At 34.9% G+C, this 21,739-nt stretch overlaps 1 protein-coding gene across 6 annotated transcripts in view; it reads right to left on the reverse strand.

Moving 5' to 3' along the window:
* Window positions 1–221: 221 nt before the first annotated feature.
* Pde11 (Phosphodiesterase 11) overlaps window positions 222–21,739 on the reverse strand; it is a 139,927-nt gene continuing 118,409 nt past the window's right edge. For all 6 annotated transcript variants that reach the window (XM_013324479.1, XM_013324477.1, XM_013324478.1 and 3 more), the window contains 12 exons: window positions 17,330–17,437; window positions 16,695–16,943; window positions 9,197–9,346; window positions 8,447–8,581; window positions 6,130–6,279; window positions 5,859–5,909; window positions 3,713–3,967; window positions 3,207–3,316; window positions 2,492–2,680; window positions 1,845–2,100; window positions 1,633–1,716; window positions 222–1,527 (listed from right to left, as the gene is read on the reverse strand). In XM_013324479.1, coding sequence (XP_013179933.1) covers window positions 1,207–1,527; window positions 1,633–1,716; window positions 1,845–2,100; window positions 2,492–2,680; window positions 3,207–3,316; window positions 3,713–3,967; window positions 5,859–5,909; window positions 6,130–6,279; window positions 8,447–8,581; window positions 9,197–9,346; window positions 16,695–16,943; window positions 17,330–17,437 — 2,058 coding nt within the window. In that variant the 3' untranslated portion in view covers window positions 222–1,206. The remainder of the gene's footprint in view (window positions 1,528–1,632; window positions 1,717–1,844; window positions 2,101–2,491; window positions 2,681–3,206; window positions 3,317–3,712; window positions 3,968–5,858; window positions 5,910–6,129; window positions 6,280–8,446; window positions 8,582–9,196; window positions 9,347–16,694; window positions 16,944–17,329; window positions 17,438–21,739) is intronic.

Raw genomic sequence — 21,739 nt, forward strand, 5'->3', positions numbered from 1 at the left:
GTGTTTCACGAATGAAGCGAACAAAAATATACACAGATGCATCTTAAATCATCTATACATAAGAAAATTGGAGTGTCTATATGTATTCGTGTTGCTAACGAAAAAAAACAATTAAAAAAAAATTGTCTGTCTGTCCATCTCTATGTCCGCAAGTCCGCAGCTGGACTTATTTTGAAGGGAAGGTAGATCACACGGGCATATTATAGGCTAATTTTTTTTAAATTTTACGCTAACGAAGTCGCGGGCTATCGCTAGTATAATATATTTTCACACGAAACTCTTCGTGTTTGCAGGAATAGATGAATGAGGTTATTTAGAGATTTAGATTAATCTATTTGTTACTGTTTTAAATACGAAATTACTTCGTAAAACAACTACGAATTTAATTTAATAATTTTTAAGTCACGAAAGAGAAATAAAATATAAAAAACAAATATTGGACCGATTCAACATATGTTTATCAATACAAGCCATATTACATTGTCGATAAAAGGTTAAATTTTCCGACAATTTATAATATAGCTAGTAAGATTATAAATTAACAAAGTTAAAAAATGTCGACAGAAATACATTGCTATTTCTCAATTAAGATTGGGTTAAACTTAGGCCGGTTTATTTTTGTTAATTTTGGCCTTACATCTATCATATAATCATCTCATTACTGTCTACTCTTAAAAGAATCAATTCCTTTAAGTGGATGTACACACTAAGTGCATTACAACGTCCCTTCACACATCTTATATATAAAATTCTCGTGTCACAATGTTAGTTAACATACTCCTCGGAAACGACTTGACCAATTTTTTATGAAATGTTATATGTATATTCAGTAGGACTGATCTGCTACTATATATTAATCCCAGACGGAGTCGCGGGCAACAGTTAGTAGTGATACAAAAATGATAAGAGTCATACGCAGATCAGTAAAGCGTAATAAACAAAGTTCCTATACTCGATTTGGCATCTCTATAACTCTAAATTATACAAAAATTGGTAATAAATTATCGAATTATGATTTTAAATTTAAAGTATCCTCAGTTTAAAGATATGAAATTATTTCGTTAAATTATACCAAATTATTACGCGAGTTGATATCTCTGAGATGCCAGATCTATTCAAATCGTCAAGGTCGAACTAATTCAATATGTTATGGTGTTAAATACAATTTTATAAGATAGCTTATTATATTCTTATTGATGTCAGCAATCAATTAAGTTCATTAAGATGACAGAATTTAGGTTCTCGCGGCATTAGCGCGTTATTAGAGACTAGACCGACTACTGGATTCTCAAGTTGGTCGTACTTTGAGTTAGTATCAGATGATAAACTGCCCGCACCGCTGCTGTCTTCATGTTCTTCTTCATGCGAACTGGCGCTGGATTTGTCGTTTCTTTCCTCTTTCTCCTTCTCCATGCCGTAATCGAATTTTTCAGATTTATCGTTGTTGGCCAGATCGATCCAGTGTGCTCGATTGCTCTTCACTCGGTCCAGCATCGGTTGTAACGCTGGAGATAGTACTGCGAACGCCTGTAGAAATATTATAGCAATGTTACATTTAAGTATTTTATTCTATTTTGTGTAAGTAGGCTCATTTATGTTACTAAATAAAATTTGTTAACAATGTTAATTCACCTCGTATATAGGAAGGCAGATGGTATCGATGAATTTAACCTGCATGGCGGGCAGTTCGTCTTCTTTGTCTCTGTTCATTATATCCTGAAATTATTACAAGTTATTAAGCTTATTTGTTTACTAAGAAACTTCTTAGCGATACCGATAAATGAACAAGAAAATAATTAAATAAGCTTCTAACTTATTGTATGTATGGATTGGTATGTACTTACGATAGGCGTGAGATTGAGGTTATGCCTCTCGAGGTCCCCCTGTCGGAAGAACTCTCCGGCGACGAGTGCGGCGACGCGGCGCTCGACGGGCCAGGGCTTGGTGATGGCGGCGAGGTCGCAGGCCGTCATCAGCATGGCGCGCAGCAGACCGCGCCGCTCTCCGCACGCGCCCCACGCCCCGCCCACACCCCCCACACACCCCACTCCCCCCACACCACGCTCCCGGCTCACCAGATCGATGAATGCTGTGCGCTTGCTGTGTACATACAATACAATTTTACTTATATTATAAACGTTAAAGTTTACATAAATGGATGGATGGATGTTTGTTGTTTGAGGAACAAAGGAAGAAAAAAGGAAGGAAATTGTTGTTGAAGGAACGGCCCAACGGTTCTTGATGAAACTTGGCAAATATGTAGAACATAGTCTATCTTACAAATAACTGTAGTATGATTTCTCTTGTGCCAACATATAAAGGCGTTTAAGATATCTATACATATTAAAAAAATTGGAGTGCCTGTATGTCACATCGTAAAAAATTATACTTTGTACACAAAGTATTTGCGTAGGTATAAAAAAATCAATTTTTATGATATTTAAATGTCTGTCTGAGAACTGAACCGACTTAAAAATTCTTTGACTATTACCTGAAATAAACAGCCAAGTCTGTGGAGAGTATAGCATCTTCTAGAACTTTGACGACTCTCTCGTAGTCATCGGAGGAGAGATTGGCGAGGATCTGGTTTCCAGGCGAGTTGAGGATCATCAGGCACTGGTCGAAGTGATGGTGCTCCATTGTTGATGTAGAGTACAGCTGCGCGAGCGGTGATGACGCCCTGGAAATTATACGACGATATTATTAACATAAAGATACCACACAAAATTGTAGTATATCTAGCTCGAATTAAAACTGAGAATTTAAGGATGTGGATTGTTGAATGGATGGATGGATGTTTATACAGTACGGCTGCATGCATCTCACTGAAATTTGGCATAGATGTGGAACATAGCCTGTAAGAACACAGGCTCTAATAATTACGTATTTTTTTAATTTCACACGGATGGAGTCGCAGGCGACAGCTAGTATTGGTTAATAGTTTGCATTCTTTTCTAATTATTGGTACATTGGAACACATTTTTTCTCGCTATTGCTATGAAAGTGCCCTGTAAACCTTCTTAACAAATTTTACGCCTTTGTCCAATTATGTCATTCTTTGACGCTATTATATTTAAGATGTTTGACGGATAGCACGATTAATTTATTTTGATACATTTTACAGTTCAACGTGTTCTTCAGCCAATTAATAAATAAAACTTATTTCATCTTCACGACTAAATTAAATGTATCCGATTGACACTAACTTGATTTGAAAGGAATTATTGGTTCCCCGATGGTCGAGGTCGTGACAAAGGCAGCCGATGATCAGGGCGAGACACTCCAGCTCTCCAAAGATCTTCCACCACTGAGTCTCCTGTAATTTTTAAACAATAGCCAAATCAACATTAACCATAACAATCAGGCGCGAACAGAGTCGCGCGGTAATTTTCGTGGTGGAAAGAGTTCTTAAAATTAGATGAACTATTTATATGTAAAACATAAAGGTATGTCATAATCATCAGCTCACTATACATCCCCAGGGGCTCGGAGCCTACCTCAAGTTAGGGGTGACTAGGTCATAGTCAACCACGCTGGCTCAGTGCGGTTTGACATCACACATATCTTTGAATTTCTTCGCGGATATGTGTAATTTGCATCACGATGTTTTCCTTCACCGTAAGGACATAGGTACATGGCGGGATTCGAGCCCAGGACCAGGATTGCGAGTCAAGTGCTCAACCCCTGAGCAATACTAAAGCAATTTACTTACAGTCAATATAGCGAACATCATCTGAGCGACGTTGAAGGCGTGCCTCCAGTTGTGATACGTGACATTGCGATAGTTCTTCTTGACGCTGAGCAGCCAGCGACAGAGTACTCCGTACTCGATATGGAATCTTTCCACGAAGTCCAGATCTAAGAACATGCGCAGACACGCGCGTAATGTGTCCTCATCGGATAGGTCGACGTCATCGAAATCCAGTTCGTGCAACTTGAAGTGCACTGACGAAGGTATCCGTAACGTCTGGAAATAGTGATATTTTTAATCGATATTTTAACTATAAGTTTGGAATTTGGTGAGCATATTGTTCTTTCTGTTTTTCTAAAGGGAATGAGAGAGATAACAATACGTGGCACTGCAGTCAAACAAGGATATCAGTGTCGATGAGAAAGTCACTACTACTGGGTGTAGAAAATGGCATAAAAGAAAAAAAACATGGCGTGACAGCTACAATAGGTAAAGGACCTTGTAACTTTTTGACATTGACAGGAGGGCGTTACTGAGCTATCTTAAATTAGTTTCTCTTATGCCCACCGGGTCAGATATCCTTGTCGATTTATAGATATTTTATAAAGTTAATTTTATTTTATCATCCTGAAGATGAAGAGATAAACTTTAAAAAATAATATTTTGGATTGTAAAGCGATATAGCTACAATCCAAATAGCGATAGCGACAAATCTATTTATGGTATTTATAGCGTACATTTTTTATCACCAATGTTATTATGTAAAAATCACATAATATTATTAACCTCAATAATTAAAAAACAATAAATTGGAAAATGTCTGTACATTGAATATTTCATATTGACGTAACTTTGAAAGCAATTAAGAGAGGTTGTTAGTAATTGACGCGGAGCTTTGACGTTTCGGCTCGATAATTGGTCAGCGGCAATGAATCGAAGTTTCATTAATTAAAATCTATTTCTGACTTCTATTTTTTTAAACAAGATGGCGCTGAGCTGACGTGCTACCGAATCTGAATTACGTCTTAAGACATGAGCTTATAAAGTTGAATTTTGATTGTTATTATTTAGGAAAATGAAGCAAAATATTGCGAGCAATTCATTCATCAGAGGAAATGCAGGATTATAAATAAATCTTACTATTAAAATCATAATCTTACTTCTTTTTTTTATTGATATTAAAAATGCGAAAGTTTGGATGTTTGTTAGAAGGTATCTTCAGAACGGCTCAATGGATCTTGCTGAAATTTGGCATTGATATAGAACGTAGCGAAGGAACACATAGGCTACTGATTTTATTTAATTCCGGGCGGACAGAGTCGCGGGCACAAGCTAGGCTCCTATATTTTACATTTTCTTTTTGTGATGTTTCATTAAATAGAAGTACATGTAAAATAACGTAGTAAGACCTTCAGTGTATAACAGTTTATTGTGCGTCCAATAATTTAGTTAAATATTTAGATCGCAAGTCAAGTGATCCATTAGACTTATTTAAGAGACGCGCACTAATTGTCTTGTTGTTTTGTTATTGCTTTTACAACAAATGAATAATAAACGAATTGTTAGTTCCATTAAATGGACAAGCGTGTTGATAGAATATTATAAACCAGCTGTCAGCCACGACTCTGAGCGCGGAAATTAAAAAAAAAAAACTTATTAAGTAGCCTAGCCGTTTTGGAGATACCTTCAAACAACCATCCATCCATCCATCCATATAAACTTTCGAATTTATAATATTAGTAAGAAGTAAGATTAATATTTTTGTTAGACATCAAATTATCAGAAATATAATTTAAAATATAAAGTGACCATATAATTGAACAAAATTCAGAGTATTCGTTCATTCTTGGTTACGTCTTTGTATAAATACTAGATAAACTTTTACCAAGAAATCCTCTACAACGTCGGTGAATATTTCACAAGTAGAGGTATTTGCAACTTTAATAAGATATCACGGCTACTTTCTCATTTCTCTTTTACTTTACGTTAAATAACATTTTAAAATTTCATACAAAGCTCCAATTTTGTACCGAAAAATCCGCAGTGAGATTCACCGTCGGTATCAGAGACCAAAATATTTGTATAAAACATATCGTCATGTTTTAAACAGGGATTGTGGTCTCAGAAACCCACGGTCAATGTTACAAAATACACAGAAAACACTTACCCGTAGTCTCTGAGCATCATCTATAGAGGCGGATGCGTGGTAACTTAAAACCTGGAAATGTAAATTATCATATTATATATTATTAAAGTATACATATAAAAGAGAAAAAAGACATCTTATCAAGATTAGAGAGAGATAGAGATATTGTTTTCATACTACAAGATGTATACAGCGATATTAAATAGCTGTACAGAGTCACAAGAAATCCATTGCGTGTTAAGTTCACTTTAAAATAACTTTGCTTTATGTGAAATAATCAATGTATACCAACATCGAGTGTGACGCTCTGCTTTGCCATAGCAGTGATAGCTTTCTCGTACATATGCGTGTTGTGAATGCCCATGCCGCAGAATATCGCGAACGCCTCCACAAAGTTCTCGTCATTCTTCGTAAACAGGAGGCCGTCGAATTTGTTAACAAGCTAAAAAAATAAATAAACATAAAATTAATAATATTTACGTAATCAAAAGATCAAAAGATTTTATAAGAGAACAGCTGTCGTCAGCGCTGGAATTAAAAAACTTCATTAGTAGCCTATGTGATTTTCCAGACTATGTTCTACATCTATGTCAAATTTCAGCGAGATCTATACAGCCATTCTGGAACTTCTTTCTAACACATCCATCCATCCATTTAAACTTACTATTACTAAGATGGCAAACGGACTAGCAGTCAGATGATAAAAATGATGTGACTAGTGATAGACATCTCCAATAAATTCCAAGGTTGTAGATTATTTCCTCTTTTAGAATATAATATGTTTGTAAGGAGAAGAGGTAAAGAAATAGTATATTTTAATTATACAAAAAAAATATTTTCTACATTCTTAATTCTAAAAATTTATTAACTAATTGACAGTCACAAATACTAACTTTAATTGGTATAAAGTTTCACCGGGAAATTCTCCTTATTTAATTAAAAAAAAATAATAATAAACCTCGTCCGTTCAACTTCAACAAGTCACAGAACAAATAAACATTCGCCATTTGGAATTCCGTCGAGGGTTAAAAAGTTAAATGAAAATTTCCAGCTCAATTTTCCAGTCCGATAATTTCTCTAATCAAAAACTTTGCACGACCAGTATGCTAACCGAAACAAAACTAAAACATTACGACTAACTTTTGAATTAAATTGTAATAACGCTAACCCTCTTAATGCCTACTACGTTATAACAATAAAGTCGAAGTTTTTTTTGGACAGTAAAAACAAAATTTTATCTATTTATTTAATGTGTGACATCTTACAAAACAATCTGTTTAACAATTGCAGACACCGGCAACAACAACCTTTGTTGCACAATTTGGCCGGTGCAATACCACGATCTTACAGAAGACAGACGTGAAGTGTAAGTAATTCCGTGCTTCGTAAGGGATGGGAAGAGTAAATAGATTTGACGGAACGGGCGCATGGGAAGGAGAAATATTCACATTCTGTGCGTCGTCGATTAAAGGTAGGCAACGCATATGCAATCAAGTTGTCTATGTGCAACGGTCGCTTCACTATTTCGGCGGATTAAACTGGCCGCTTGCTCGTTTGTTACCTTATCTTGTATAAGAAACAGTATTAAGTATGTTCAAGGCTTTTCATATTGTCAAGACTTAAATAATGTAAATTGTTAAGTTAATCAGTTTAAAATGTTCTCTGTAGTTTGCCTACAAGCATTTTCTTCTTAACAATATTGATAAATTTAAATAGAAAATATCTGGTACAATTCCATACATGAAAACATTTCTTACAGCAATGAACGTTAAAGCTTTTTTATTCGACTTTTAAATGCATATTCCCTCGACGCTTTACTAGCGTATTCGGAATTTTAAAACCGAGAGAGAATGTAACTAAATTGCTTACATACAAACTCTACTATCTATGTATTCTAGAAAAAATATTATCGAATCTTATGCAGGAAAATTGTCGCAATGCGCAAATGCATTCGCAATGAGAAATGATATATAATATTTGCAGTATTTTTATTATAGTATACTACTTATTTATCCGACGTTCTAACGATGAAGGAAAACATCGTGATGCAACCTGCACATATCTGAGAAGAAATTCAAAGATATGTGTGAAGTCAACCAACCGGCACTTGACCAGCGTGGTTGACTATGGCCTAATCACCCTTAACTTAAGGTAGGCTTTGAGCCCCTCGGTGGGGACGTATAGTGAGCTGATGATCATGATACTACTTATATGAACACGTAAGGGAGATGCTGTTATTCCGGTAAATCTCTTTTCACCGTTGTTCAAAGGTTTACACTAGTTGTCGCCCGCGACTCTGTGTTCTCCCAGACTATGTTCTATATGTGTGCCTTTCATCAAAATCCGTTGAACCCTTCCGAAGATATGTACCTTTAAACAAACATCCATCCATCTATCTAAACATTCGAATTTATAATATTAGTAAGAATAAAGATAATTCCAAGAATTACGTCATATTGCATTCGAGTGAAATTATTTAACAAGTTCCTTCAAACGACGAGTGAATCATGAAGTATGAAAATCGTAATTATTTCCGACCCTTCTTGTTTATGGTCAGTACTCTAATTTACGTTTCAGATAATAACTAACAAAATATTCAAATACCTTACCTGTATAACACCAATAATTCTTCCTTCTGAATTCTTGATAGCCATACATAGAATTGTGTTATGTTTGAAGCCAGCATCTTCGTCCACGGAGGGGTCGAACCGCGCGTCCAGGTATGCGTCCGCGATGTTGACTGTCTGGAAACATATTTATTAATTATTTTTAAACAAACAAATAAAGAAAAAAAAAGACAACAGAAAATAGTTAACAAATGTAAAAAGACACCGCAATTATTTTAAATTTTCTCAATCTTTACACATTTAAATATGTTTTATGTATATAATTAATAAAACTTAAAAACTCCTTGTAATTAAAGTTATATAAAATTAATAAAAAATGCTTTAAAATACCAAAAAGATTTAGCTTTGCGAAAACATTTTTTATAAAAAATATATTTGAAGCCACATCTATAGTAACCCCTAGTATTCAAGTACTGTCTCAAAAGGGTTGAAGTTTAATATTAAAATATAAGTATTTCAATATCACGAAGGTGAAAAACGTATAAAAATATATTTTTGTAAAATCAATTTGCCCCTAATTGATATTTTTTTATTTGTAATAATGATAAATTGACTTGTAAAAATTAAATTGGTCAAGCATATAATCGCAGATTATAAATTACTGGATCAAGCACAAGACCTCCCATGGTGTTACTAATTTTATAAAACAAGAATCTTTACGGCTGAATATAATTATCCTGCTTTACTCATGGGTCTGCATATACCGTCTAAAACAACTTATATTAGACTCACTTCTCCAGTGGTGGCGACGTAGCCCGTGATGCCAATGTTGATGGGGAACCTGCTCTCATAGGGCGAAGTCCTCGGCTCCGTCTCATCTCCAGCCTCCAGGTCGAACACACGAGAGAAGCTGCCTTTAGACGCTTCGTGGACTAGAAGTACCTGTCGACATGTGACATTTGAACACATTGCTTGGAAGACTAAAAGAAAAGAAGACTGACTCTAAGAGGTACTGTGCAAAATACTTTGCAGTATAAAATTAACTGTCATGTCGTAGCCAAAGCTTAACTTTAATAAGACAGTATTAAGCCCTGATAATATTATAAAGTAAAATGAGAGAAGTAACTTATCAATAGGTAGCAATTGGTGCAGACAGAAAGTTATGCCCTTATGGGCACAAATGGTGTAAGAGCCCCAGAAACTCTTGCTTTAATTGTTAACGAGTTAAAAAACTATGAATTAAAGAGTCATTAGCTTATCTTAGACTTATCACGAAAAGCAGTTCTAGTCATATAATCTGTGAGGTAAATAATACTTAAAAATCTATGTCTTTTATCAATAAATTCATGACTCACATATTGAAAGTACATGACTGAAGGTATATAATAAGTGCATTTTTAATCTGAGATTAAATTTTAATACCAACACGCCATTCAATCTTCAGCGTTATTATTTCTGCAATCCGATACAAAAGCTCGCGCGTGCAATTTTAGCGATAGATTGGAAGTCTTTGTTTGCATACCAATTTCAAAATTTCATATCCTACCTGTCGATAAAATTTTTCAACGTTTGAAAAGTATAAAAGAAAAATGCATATGCATTTTACGGATATTAAATGGAATATTTTAAGAGATGTTGGTTAAACGTATTAAAATAATTTGGAATACAAAGCATATTCATGTATAAAATCTATACAATAAAAATTACGTACATATTGTAACTTTCTTATTTCCAAATGATACATGGCAGTTAATAAAACAATAATAAAAATGTTATTTCAACGTTCAGAGCTTTTTATTACTATAACAATAAAATGACCGACAATAAAAGGTGTCTTGCGGCTTTACATACATTGTTAAGGTACTTTTACAATTTGTTGCAAAATCTACGATTTACCGTGCATTTCTGAGACCAGAATCTCCGTTTAAATCATATTGTTATCTATGTTTTGCCAAAGATGAAATGACAGGGATGTCGTCATGTCTTACATAGAGATTTTGACTAACCTAACCGTAGATTTCTCCTTCCTCGACATTTCATAGTCAAATATTAATGAATCATATAATTTACATCCATATACATTTATTTATCATATTTTAATATAGTACATTTCATATAAAAATATACAAAACATATTATATTAAAAACAGAACACCACCGGCTGCGGAATCCCATGACTCAAACAACCAGTGGTCAGGGCTGCAGAGACAGGAACCTACTCACGATGCGCGCGGTTTCTATGATAACTGCCATTTGTATCCCTGCCTCCCTGCCTGTATGCCCTTAATCCAACTGTGTAGCGAGAGCTTCTTGAGCTTAATTTACATTATTCCTATCAGTTCTTAATATAACAAACAAAGTACATAATCGTAACATCTGTCGATACCAATATTATTCTTTATTGGCATTGAAATAGGAATTGTTCAGGTCCACTTTAGGAACAAATTCAAGTTCCATTAAAGCCGTCCGCTGGTCGCGCATTGTTCCCCCATAATTGAGTTTTCCTTGGAATTGATCCAATAAAGTGTTACTTGGGGATTTCGCGCTTTGCTTCAGAAGCGGATGTACGTCACGCGTGTTCCAATGATGTCGGTAATAATCTTTTCAAGTCAAGGCGAATCCTTGAACTGTTTATCTTTTTTAATTTTATTTTTCCTGCTCCTATTTTCATATTCAATTATTACTCATAAAGTATATTAAATAAGTTAATATGTAGATATATGTATAACTATATTTTTTGTACTCATATAAATCATATATATAACCAGTCCATCATATTCGTGTCGTATAAAACAAATATTTCGACCTTATTTGGTGTACAATAACATAACTCACACCCGTAAACCAGATGGGTAGGCAGAGACCGCAGACCATTGGCGCGTTTCCTAACACATCTCTCCCGATACTTCTATTCATTCAATATTTGCAGTATTAACAATTTAATTTAAATAAATAAATATAACAATTTAATTGTTACCAACTGTATAAATTTAATAATAAAAAAAATGCAGGAGGGCTAAGAACAAAATGAATTTTGTATTTTAAACCTAAACGAATTAAAAAAATGATTGACTAGTTTTACATATTCAAAGTATTTCCTAATAAAAGCTACTAATGATTAAATTTTCCAGAAATTGGTTCATAACATAAATTAGAATTATTAAATTACATTATAATATTTTATTAGGATAAATATTTGCACAAAACGAGAGCTCTAGTATAAGATACTGCTATTTTTACAACGTTAAGACGTTTTTAAAGGCCCATCATTGTTATACAAAGAGATTCAAAATAAATATTCCTTCGCTCTTAGCGTAATGGAAGAAGCCGAAAATAGCACAAATGTTACGATAATCGAGGGGAAAATCGTGTTAACACGACTTCGCGAATGTAATGAAAATTGTTAAAACTTTCAACGCCTTTTGCATGTGATTTCCCTTGGGTTTTGAGGTAAAACAAACCAGTCTCGATTTTCGTTGTTCGTATAAAGGGTTAGAGAAATTGCTTTGATAAATTACTATACAAATAAAATTATACTTTAACGTATTACTTTTTTTTAGATATATAATTAATTAAGAAATTGCGTATAACATATTGATAAGAACGAATGAAGAAGTTTGCAAACGCATTTATTATCGAGATGACTCATTCAATCAATTTAAGCGATGAAAATTTCATCATCAGCTCACTATACGTCCTCACCGAGGGGCTCGGAGCCTACCCTAAGTTAAGGGTGATTAGGCCATAGTCAACCACGCTGGCCCATTGCGGTTTGGTTGACTTCACACATATCTTTGAATTTCTTCTCAGATATGTGCAGGTTGCATCACGATGTTTTCCTTCACCGTAAGAACGTCGGATAAATGTACATATGTAAATCGTAAATCGAAAAACATATTACATATTGCAGATTACAAGTCAAGTGAGACCCCTGAGCCACTGACGCTCGATGAAAATTTAAGATATGATAAATAAAGTTGTCACGTTATCCCGGATTAGACTAGTTCAAACCGGTTATCATACATTTGATTTAGGAAAACGTATATTCCATTGGATATTAACAGTTGTAGTTAACCCAAACGAAGTAATAAAGGAAATCTATAAAAAATCAATTCATATAAATACTACCGTCATCCTTGTATTTTTATTTAACTCCTAATACATCACCAATTGTGATATATTGGCATTGATCCAGTAGGCCAATACATTGCCGAAGATACTACAATCAGCCAACTGAATATCCGCCAAAAACTTATGCAGTATTATGCCAAAGGATCTAATAAACAGACGACTTTATCTCCCATTGTTTATATTTATCAGGCAAATACAATGCGATTCAAACTTTGCGATGGCTCGAAAAATCGCGCGTATACAAGACGCAGTTCACCATAAATTTTTAACTATCGACGAGTACACATGCTGGGTGGTTAAATCCCTCCCTTCGTGCGCTTACCTCCTGCAGTGGGTCCAACTAGCAACTAGCCAATGAGCCATTAAGTTTGAATCTTGTAATACCATAGCGAATAACTAAGAAATGTGATTGGAGCAAACTTTTATATGAGTAACAAAGCCAAGCCAATTTACTTTGCTTACAAATTGGCATATTTCTACGGTCAAAGATCTGTATATTGTATTCAAAATAAGTAAGTAAACATAAAAGTAAAATTGCAGTCTGCCTTCCTTACATTACAAAGAAAGTGTCACATAATTGACTAGATGCGGCATGAAGGACTCAATATTGTGTTAGAAAACAACATTGGACCCAAAACGCAACACGATAAGTCTCCGGTCTAGCAACGTTGTAGATGATAAAGTGTTGTATGTTCGTTTCCTATATCGAATTATTCAGCCCTTTAAAATGCCTATGTGTAAGTGTACGCAAGATTGCATATAAAGTATGTAATTGGCGTAACGTGTTTATCAAATTCCGAATGCGACGCTAATAGAATAGCAAGCGGCAGCCAGAGCGAATCAATGAATAAACACGGTGCGGGTAATTTGCGTCCGACAAACAGACGTCGTCATTATTGATTTTATCAGCTATTTAATGATTTATTATTCAACTAGCTTTAGCCCACGAGTTCGTCCGCTCGAAATTATGAAACTTTATTCGACGTCTTCATCGAGAATCATACAATATACTGGAATTATGGGTAACCTATGTGTTCTTCCAGACAATGTTCTACACCTATACCAAATTTCTTCTTACATACGTACATCCAACTAAACTTTCGCATTTATAATATTAGCAAGATCTTCTATCTCAGTGTAGATAAATATTCCCTGAATGAAAATGGCATAGTTTGACAAACTTATAGGATATGTGGTCGAGATTATCGTTAGAAATTATAACAATAAACGAACGACGGGATTCGAACTTAATACCACGTGTTCGGATGTCCGTGACCTTTAACTATTAAGCTATTAGCGCTTTAAAAACAACATAACAATTTGAATTGTTGCTTGATAAATATCAATTAGCATTCAGCAGTTTGTTCGCAGATCGAGATAAGTGCGGTTCTGGCGCCGTTGTCTCGGCGAGTGACGCCTCAATCATTAGATGGTGTCGATTAAGCACAATCCACTGTCCGACAGTCCTTGTGGCAAATATTAATTATAATACACAATAAGCCTCGAGCAAATTACTAATAGATCGATCAGGTCTTACTTCTTACTAATATTATAAATGCGAATGTTTAGATGGATGTTTGCTAAGAGGTATCTCCAGAGTGGCTGTATGGATTTAGCTGAAATTTGATGTAGACCATAGTCTGGAAGAACTCATAGGCTACAAATTAAAGTTTTTTAATACCGGCTGGTCGGCGGCCGAAGGTAAGTAAATGATTTTAATCTGGCATGGTCGAAAAATTACGAGACGCCGTAGAGCTGGATCTACGAGAGCTACAAGCGATGGACTGGCAGGATAAGGCGCAAGACAGGAGACTTTGGCGATCTCTTGTGTCGGAGGCCAACACCTACTGACTACTCGATGCGCCAGCGGAGTAAGTATGGTCGAAAAATTACATTCACAGCATTTCTTATATACAGTTGCAAAGGTATAGACGAATACAATAATCATTTTTCTTTTTTGATATGATCTATACATATGTGCAACACGATAAAACCGGGGCGAGATGCTAGTCACATATGTAAAGAAAATGAAAGCACAAGCTAAAATATTTCCTAATTCAAGATATGTCATAAAGACAACATCGCGTATTTGTAAAAATGTAATATATGTTGTTAGAATGTTATTCATGCAGCGAGAAAACTGACGCCATAACAAATGTTTGGATTCTATCCAAACTTAAATCCTTTTAGACAAATATACGAGACATGTAAGAAGATATATGAGAAATTACAAATTAATAGAACAAATTTTAGCAAGTCTTTACATGATACACAATTGGGCAAATATCATTTTTTGGTCTTATAATTTTTTTTGCTTATACGACAACTTGATTAAACACTACACAATTCTCACAAAATTACGCTAAAATAGATAAATTAAATCAAAAATTTCATAATTTTTATAAAACTGTAAACAGTTTTACTACTACAATAAAGTTTTGCTCTGTCTCCGTTTGCGCTAAATTAAAAAAAAAAATAACTTAAGTAGCTTATGTGTACTTCCAGAATATGTTCTACATCTGTCCCAAATTTTATCGAAATCCGTTGAGCCGTTATAGATATACCTTCTAACATCCGTCCATCTAAACATTCGGATTTATAATCGTATTATAAAAAACGTGCATTTATTATTAAAACAATAGTTACAATAATTATAATAATATCTGTGGTATTTCAATGACCTTTTGATAGTAGATTAACGCATTATTTTGTGTAATTGTGCCTTTGGGAATATTCGATAATAATGCAGCGGTAATGGGTGCACCAATTGTGTTCGGATTCACATTTGTATATGATGAACATTTAAATTATCACAAAATTCTCAATAATTTCATGTAAATTGTTAGCAGTTATTTTGTTAATAGGTTTATTATTTGATAATACTAGCTGTCGCCACGGACTCCGTCCGCACGGTTTAAAAAATAAAAACTTAATTAGTAGCTAAGTAGCTAGTAATTATGTGTTCTTCCAGACTATGTTCTACATCTATGCCGTATTTCAGCGATATCCATGCATCCATTCTCGAGATACTTTATAACATCCATCCATCCATCCAAACATTCACATTTATATAGCAATAAGAAGTAAGATACGTTTGTTTATCGCGCACGAATTGTATCTGTTTAATTAATTTAAGCAAACATACAGAAAATAATCCGGGGATTAATTTGCATTCTAATATGAAAAGGATATTTTATCACATAAAGAATAATTGATAAAAAACAGATTTTGAGATTATGATCCTTATTAGTTTTTTTTTTAATTTCGTATCAAATTTTTGTCAGGTCAAAACATTTGGCCGTAAAGTAAAGAAATTAATGCACAAACAAAAATCTTAGCATAATACGAGACAATCTCAATCCAGTTTTAAAAGATAATTTTACATTTAACATTTGAATTCATTATAAATTAATGGGTCCCATGTTGTCGTATTAGTAAAATCAACTACAGTTAATTAGTCAAAAAAAAAACTTTTTTGGGTTCGCACAACGCCCACGAGTTATTTAAGCCAATATTCCTCTATCTAATAATTATTACAACATCGTTGATGTCAAGAAATAAACTATACCGGAGGACGGTAACAAGATGTCAAGCTTTTTTTATTTTTGTATCGGGGGGGGGGGGGATCTTCGTAATATACTATGGGGGAAAGCCAGGGTTATGTGAGGTCCTTATTCACTACCCCTCGGTGGCCAACCTCAAGTGCGACTGCGAGGATCCCGGGATCTCCAAAGGAACGCACCGGAACGACAAGATATCAAGCTATCGATTTCCACTTACGAAAGGCGTTGATTCACATTACATAATATAATGTATTAAAAGCATATAATCATCCCTACACATATGCATTACACTTATTTAGTACTAGCTGTCGCCTGCGATTGCTTCCCCGCGGAATTAAAAAAATAATTTGTAACCTGTCGTCTTTCAGACTATGCCAAATTCATCTAAGCCAAATTTCAGCCACATCCTTTTAGCCGTTCCGGTGGATACATCTAAACTTTCGCAATCATAATATTAATATGATAGATAATTTTGTAGCAAACGCAGCTCTGATAAGTGTTCACACTAAATCATAGTAAAGGAGTAAAATAGTATTACAAGTATTTATTAGTAATATAATGCTTGTCTCTCACCTAAACAACAGTAAACTACGTACCTGTACCCGCTGACACCTGATAAGGCTCTGCGTATGTGTAAGTATCCTCAAAACCATGTGCTCGATAGTGCTTTGCTCTTCAAACACCATCCTCGCCAGATCCAGCAACACTTGATTCCGTTTAACTTCCAGTTGCGATCTTTCATAGAGCTGTGCATTCCGAAGCCCAATGCCACAAAACTGAAGGTACGAAGCGAAGACTTTCTCATCATACGCCGTGAAGGGTCCGTCACTCTGTTTGTTTATAACCTATAACAAAATTAATTAGTACTTATTGATTTATTCGGACACGATATTTGGACATGCAAGAATGTAATATCCGTATATGTATAACATTAATTAGTATTTTTAACACTCGCTTATTAACTTGAAATGTTGGAAGAAAAAACACGCAAAAATTTATTTATACTGTCGGCTTCGTTGTGTTAAAATTTATCGCCTCCGTTCTCGGAAGCTTTTAAAAAAATAGAGTACTAAGATGGAAAATGGTTGCAATTAAAAACGAGAAATCGGTTCTATTGTGTTATTATTTTGTGTTAACTCTAACATAACACACGCAAGCTCTACGAGTTTTATTTGCCGCCAAATATTATTTTTATCTTCAACGGATTATCGATAAAATTAGCATTTCAAACCTGAGCAACGCCAATCACTTCTCCGTTGATATCCTTAATCGGCATACAGAGTAGAGACCTTGTTTTATAACCAGTTTGCTGATCAATGTCGTGGTTAAATCTTTCGTCCTGAAACAAATGAGAGTCATGAATTATGCTGTCTCTAGTAAAAACACTACTTTATTGTGCCCTGTATTTAGTCGATTTTTTTTATATGTCATAAGGTGGCAAACGAGCGAGCGGCCACCTAAAATCGCTGCAATAACGAAGTGACCGTTGCCCATAGACATACACAATTGCATATGCGTTGCCTACCTTTAATCAACGGAGGAGAGGATGCACAGAAAGAAATATTTTCCCTTTCCATGTATCCTCTCATCCGGAAAGTCCACTTACGCTTCCCATCCTTTCCTTATAAGAGAAAGGGTGGAAAGGGAAAGAGGACTTAATTAGGCCTCCGGGACGCACACTCATCAAACAAAACGCGGAATCGCTACCATGTCACGTCTGTTTTCTGTGTGGTCGTGGTATTTCACCGGGCGAGCGGCCCTATTCGTGCGAAGATGTTAAAGCGGGCTCTACCACTCAAAATTTCGGAGATTTAGTTCTGTTAAACTATTTGGGATGGGTTATACCATTCTCGTGTATTTCAGCCGATGTAATTAAAACAAACATTTCTAGATTATACAAATGTTTGAATTAGTTAATCACATAGTTGGTCAGTAGCCTATTTTCTAACTTGTAACACGGGAAACTGTCAATCAATATAACGTTACTCAGTCGGCTATAAAATTAAAATTTCTTACAACTGTTTTCACTTAATACATGCCATAGATAGATTGATGTATTTATAAAATAAACGCTTTGCTTTGGTAATCATACTTCTACTACTTAACTCTGGGAAGTTAAGTGGACCCCTTAATGTATTTTTAGTACAAGTAATATACACTAAAAACCTCTCTTAGTGACCGATTAACTATTCTGAAAGCAAAAGTTATAATTAAAACAGGATTTAGGTGAAAATATTTGTTGATTCAGACTTACAATTACTAACATTTTTACTAGGATCTACATAAATGTGTAATTCCATGGCTGGGGAATCCTTGGGAAAATCTATAACCTTGTTTGCCCCCTTATCATATAAAAAAAAAATTCCCTGTTTTTCTTACACGCTAACTATTGTAGTAACATAATATGGCTCATCATCAGTCTTATTTATATCAGTTCTAACACCTACGCACGACTACGTTTCAGATTATCTCACGCGGATGCCAAAAACGTCTTGTAATAGTGTTAAACGTCGTTAATTATATCATAAGTTAATTTAAGAATTACGTCAAATAGACAGATTACTATTCAATATTGCTATTTATACTGATTATCATAAAATGTTCATATACAAAGGCTTATTTATCTGTTAGGTGCTTCGAAATTTATTCTTCGTACACCATGGTAATGCAATTTAATTTTGTAAATGGGAAACTAGGCTAGCTGGCACTATTCGACATTACAATTTTAAATATTAAAGAAAAATCTCCGTTAATTGTATTCGATCAACAAACGTTGCATCAAATGTTTCATTTTAATCAACAATTGCAGAACATTGAAAGTCCAACATTTTGCATTACGTACTTAGTTTGAGTAGGAACTAGATCGAGAGGGTAACCGGAGTGCGGCGGGCGACCGCAGACCGCGGCCCTCCTCACACAAAGAGGGAGAGCTCTTGTATCTAATTGCGAACAGATCAAGATAAATCTAGATAAAGATTTGTTAAATGCTAATACTAGTGTTATATTGTATACAAAGGCGAGGTATTTTAAAAGAAAAGTAATTACATTTTGATCACAAATATAATCAATCTATAGTCGTAAGAATAACAATGAAACAAAAAATTTTAATGGTTAATAGATCGTCGGAGCCTAACAAGCTCTTCGTACACATAGCAACTTTAATTTAGTCACTAGGTGACTTATGCATTACAATGTATAGGGATTCTTGTACAAGGTAGCGGACGAAAGCGCAAGCGTGCCCGTGGCCTCGCTATGATGCGTAGGAGGAACAGAGGGGTTAAGTGGGTATGCTTCCCATCCGGAAGAGAACCCTACATAACTACCGCGTCCCCCCCGGGGCGCGGAGTATGCATAAAGCATTCCCCTCTGAAAAAAAAGAAAAAGAAAAGGGATTCTCGTACAGTCCGCGTCGCAGACATTTCTATCTGTCATCGCCAAAGACAGTCGCTCGCAATCGTTTGTCATGATCGTCGTGAGAAAAGTCGGTGCAATTTTCAAAATGGCGGAGCAAATCTGTACAGTTGACATATAGTCGTTATGCCTGAACTGACCGAATACACGATTCAACGTTGGGTGTATGGAGCGCGCGCAATGTGATTCTCGCACCGCAATACAATATTAGTGTCAACGATTTACGTTGCCTTGTGTATCAAGGGCCTTATGCAAATTTAAGTACACTAATATTCAATGTGAACAATTAAAGCAAAATACCATTCTAATATACGTTATTTATGGCCCAATAGATTTGTATCTTTGAACATACACATTATAGCGTGGCTGGCCGTTTGCGCACCGCATACGGGCTACTGGCTGAGAGCCAATGCGGGGCCGCTTCGAGTAATTACGTGTAAGCGATACTATCATACGTGTCGTTAGCGACTGACATGCTTATAAAAGTAATATTTATTACAAAACTGATAAACCTTAAATTAAAATAAGAACAATATATTTTTCCAATATTACATTGATTCCTAAACCATTTTATCGTCTTCTTAAAAAACTCTGAATTTAATTTACAGGTATCTTACGTTCTCACTGGGTCTTCCGTGGATACCAGGATGTCTGAACCACGTTGGAAATAACTAATTGCATAGAAGACGAATTTGTAAACACATAACTCTGTTCAAATTTAATTTATTTTGCTTGTACATCATTTTCCATAGGCTTTTAAAATAAAATCCTCGTTTAAAAGTTGTTATCTTTGATTAAAGATAATGAAAGAGATGACAATATGTTTTATGCAGAGATTTTAGTCTCAGAAACCCGCGGTTATTTGGTGTCTTATAACTTTGACATATGATTTATTCATGCTAAATGTATGTACGTGGGAACAATCGGTAAAAATTTAACGAATATCTATTCAGAAGGGTCATATGTCACAGTCGCTCGCACGGACAATATTACCATAAAATTTACAAGCCTTTGTTACTGGTTATGAATAATTATAAAACAACGACAGCAAGATTGTATACTTTACATTCTAATCCCGATTAGTCATGGTTTCCGTTAGCTTTGCGCAACTGGTCAGAGAAAATTGAAAGCTTTTAATTACACTATTTTAATTATATAAATAAAACAGAGTTTTGTTGTTTGAAGGTCTAGTAAGAATATTTGCGAGAATCGCCGTTGTATCGTCAAAATGTCTCCAAATTTTGAACAGTGGTAGAGTCCGCTTTAACATCTTCAAATAAAATGTCCTGTGAAATACCACGACCACACAGAAGACAGGCGTCAAATGGAAGCAATTCCGTGTTTTGTCTGATGAGTGTGCGTCCCGGAGGCCCTATATAGTCCTCTTTCCCTTCCCACACGTTTTCTTATAAGGAAAGGATGGGAAGTGGAAGTGGACTTTCCGGATGGGAGGATACTTGGGTAGGGAAAATATTTTCTTTCTGTGCATCCTCTCCTCCGTCGATTAAAGGTAGGCAACGGACACTTCGCTATTTCAGCGATTTCAGGTGGCCGCTCGCTCGTTTACCACCTTATGATATAAAAAATAGTATGAGATTTTTAGTATACTTTACGCCAGTTAGTGGCGCAAAAATTGTCGATGACGATTGTCGGAAAAACTCATGCTAGGCCCACTGCAATCAATTTAGTTTTCCACTTAAAACTCTTTACTTGTTTGTGTTAAGCCGTTAAAAGGGAACAATGTAGTCACAAAACTTATTTAAGTTTAACTAAAGTTAAGTCAAAGTTAGTACCGCAAAATTATAAAGACAAACATCTCTGTGACGAACAAGGATACGCTCTTTGTATCAAACAAAAAGTTAACTTTACATTAACATGTCAAACATGAGCGTCTTCAAGTTTTCTAAATAATACAGTTGTCCTAGTAATAATAGGTTTTTTGACAATAACCATCTGTTTTATGTGCCCATACTTATTTAAAAATGTAATCCTATTCTTTGTCTAAAAATAGGTAACAAAATAAACTAAAAGCTGTCATAACCCTGACCCTAATGGAATGGTCCGAGGTAGACAGATTATGTTGTCTGGAAAATATTTTCATCAAAAATTATTAAACGTTACACGGCATGAGACAAGACTATTATACATTCTTCGACAATTTATTTAGTTTCAAATTTCATCTCATAATAGCTCCATTTACAAAAACATACTATTCAATATTACATTTTAA

Source organism: Papilio xuthus, unplaced genomic scaffold (assembly GCF_000836235.2).
Source record: "Papilio xuthus unplaced genomic scaffold, Pxut_1.1 DF824992.1, whole genome shotgun sequence".
Classification (NCBI taxonomy): Eukaryota; Metazoa; Arthropoda; class Insecta; order Lepidoptera; family Papilionidae; genus Papilio; species Papilio xuthus.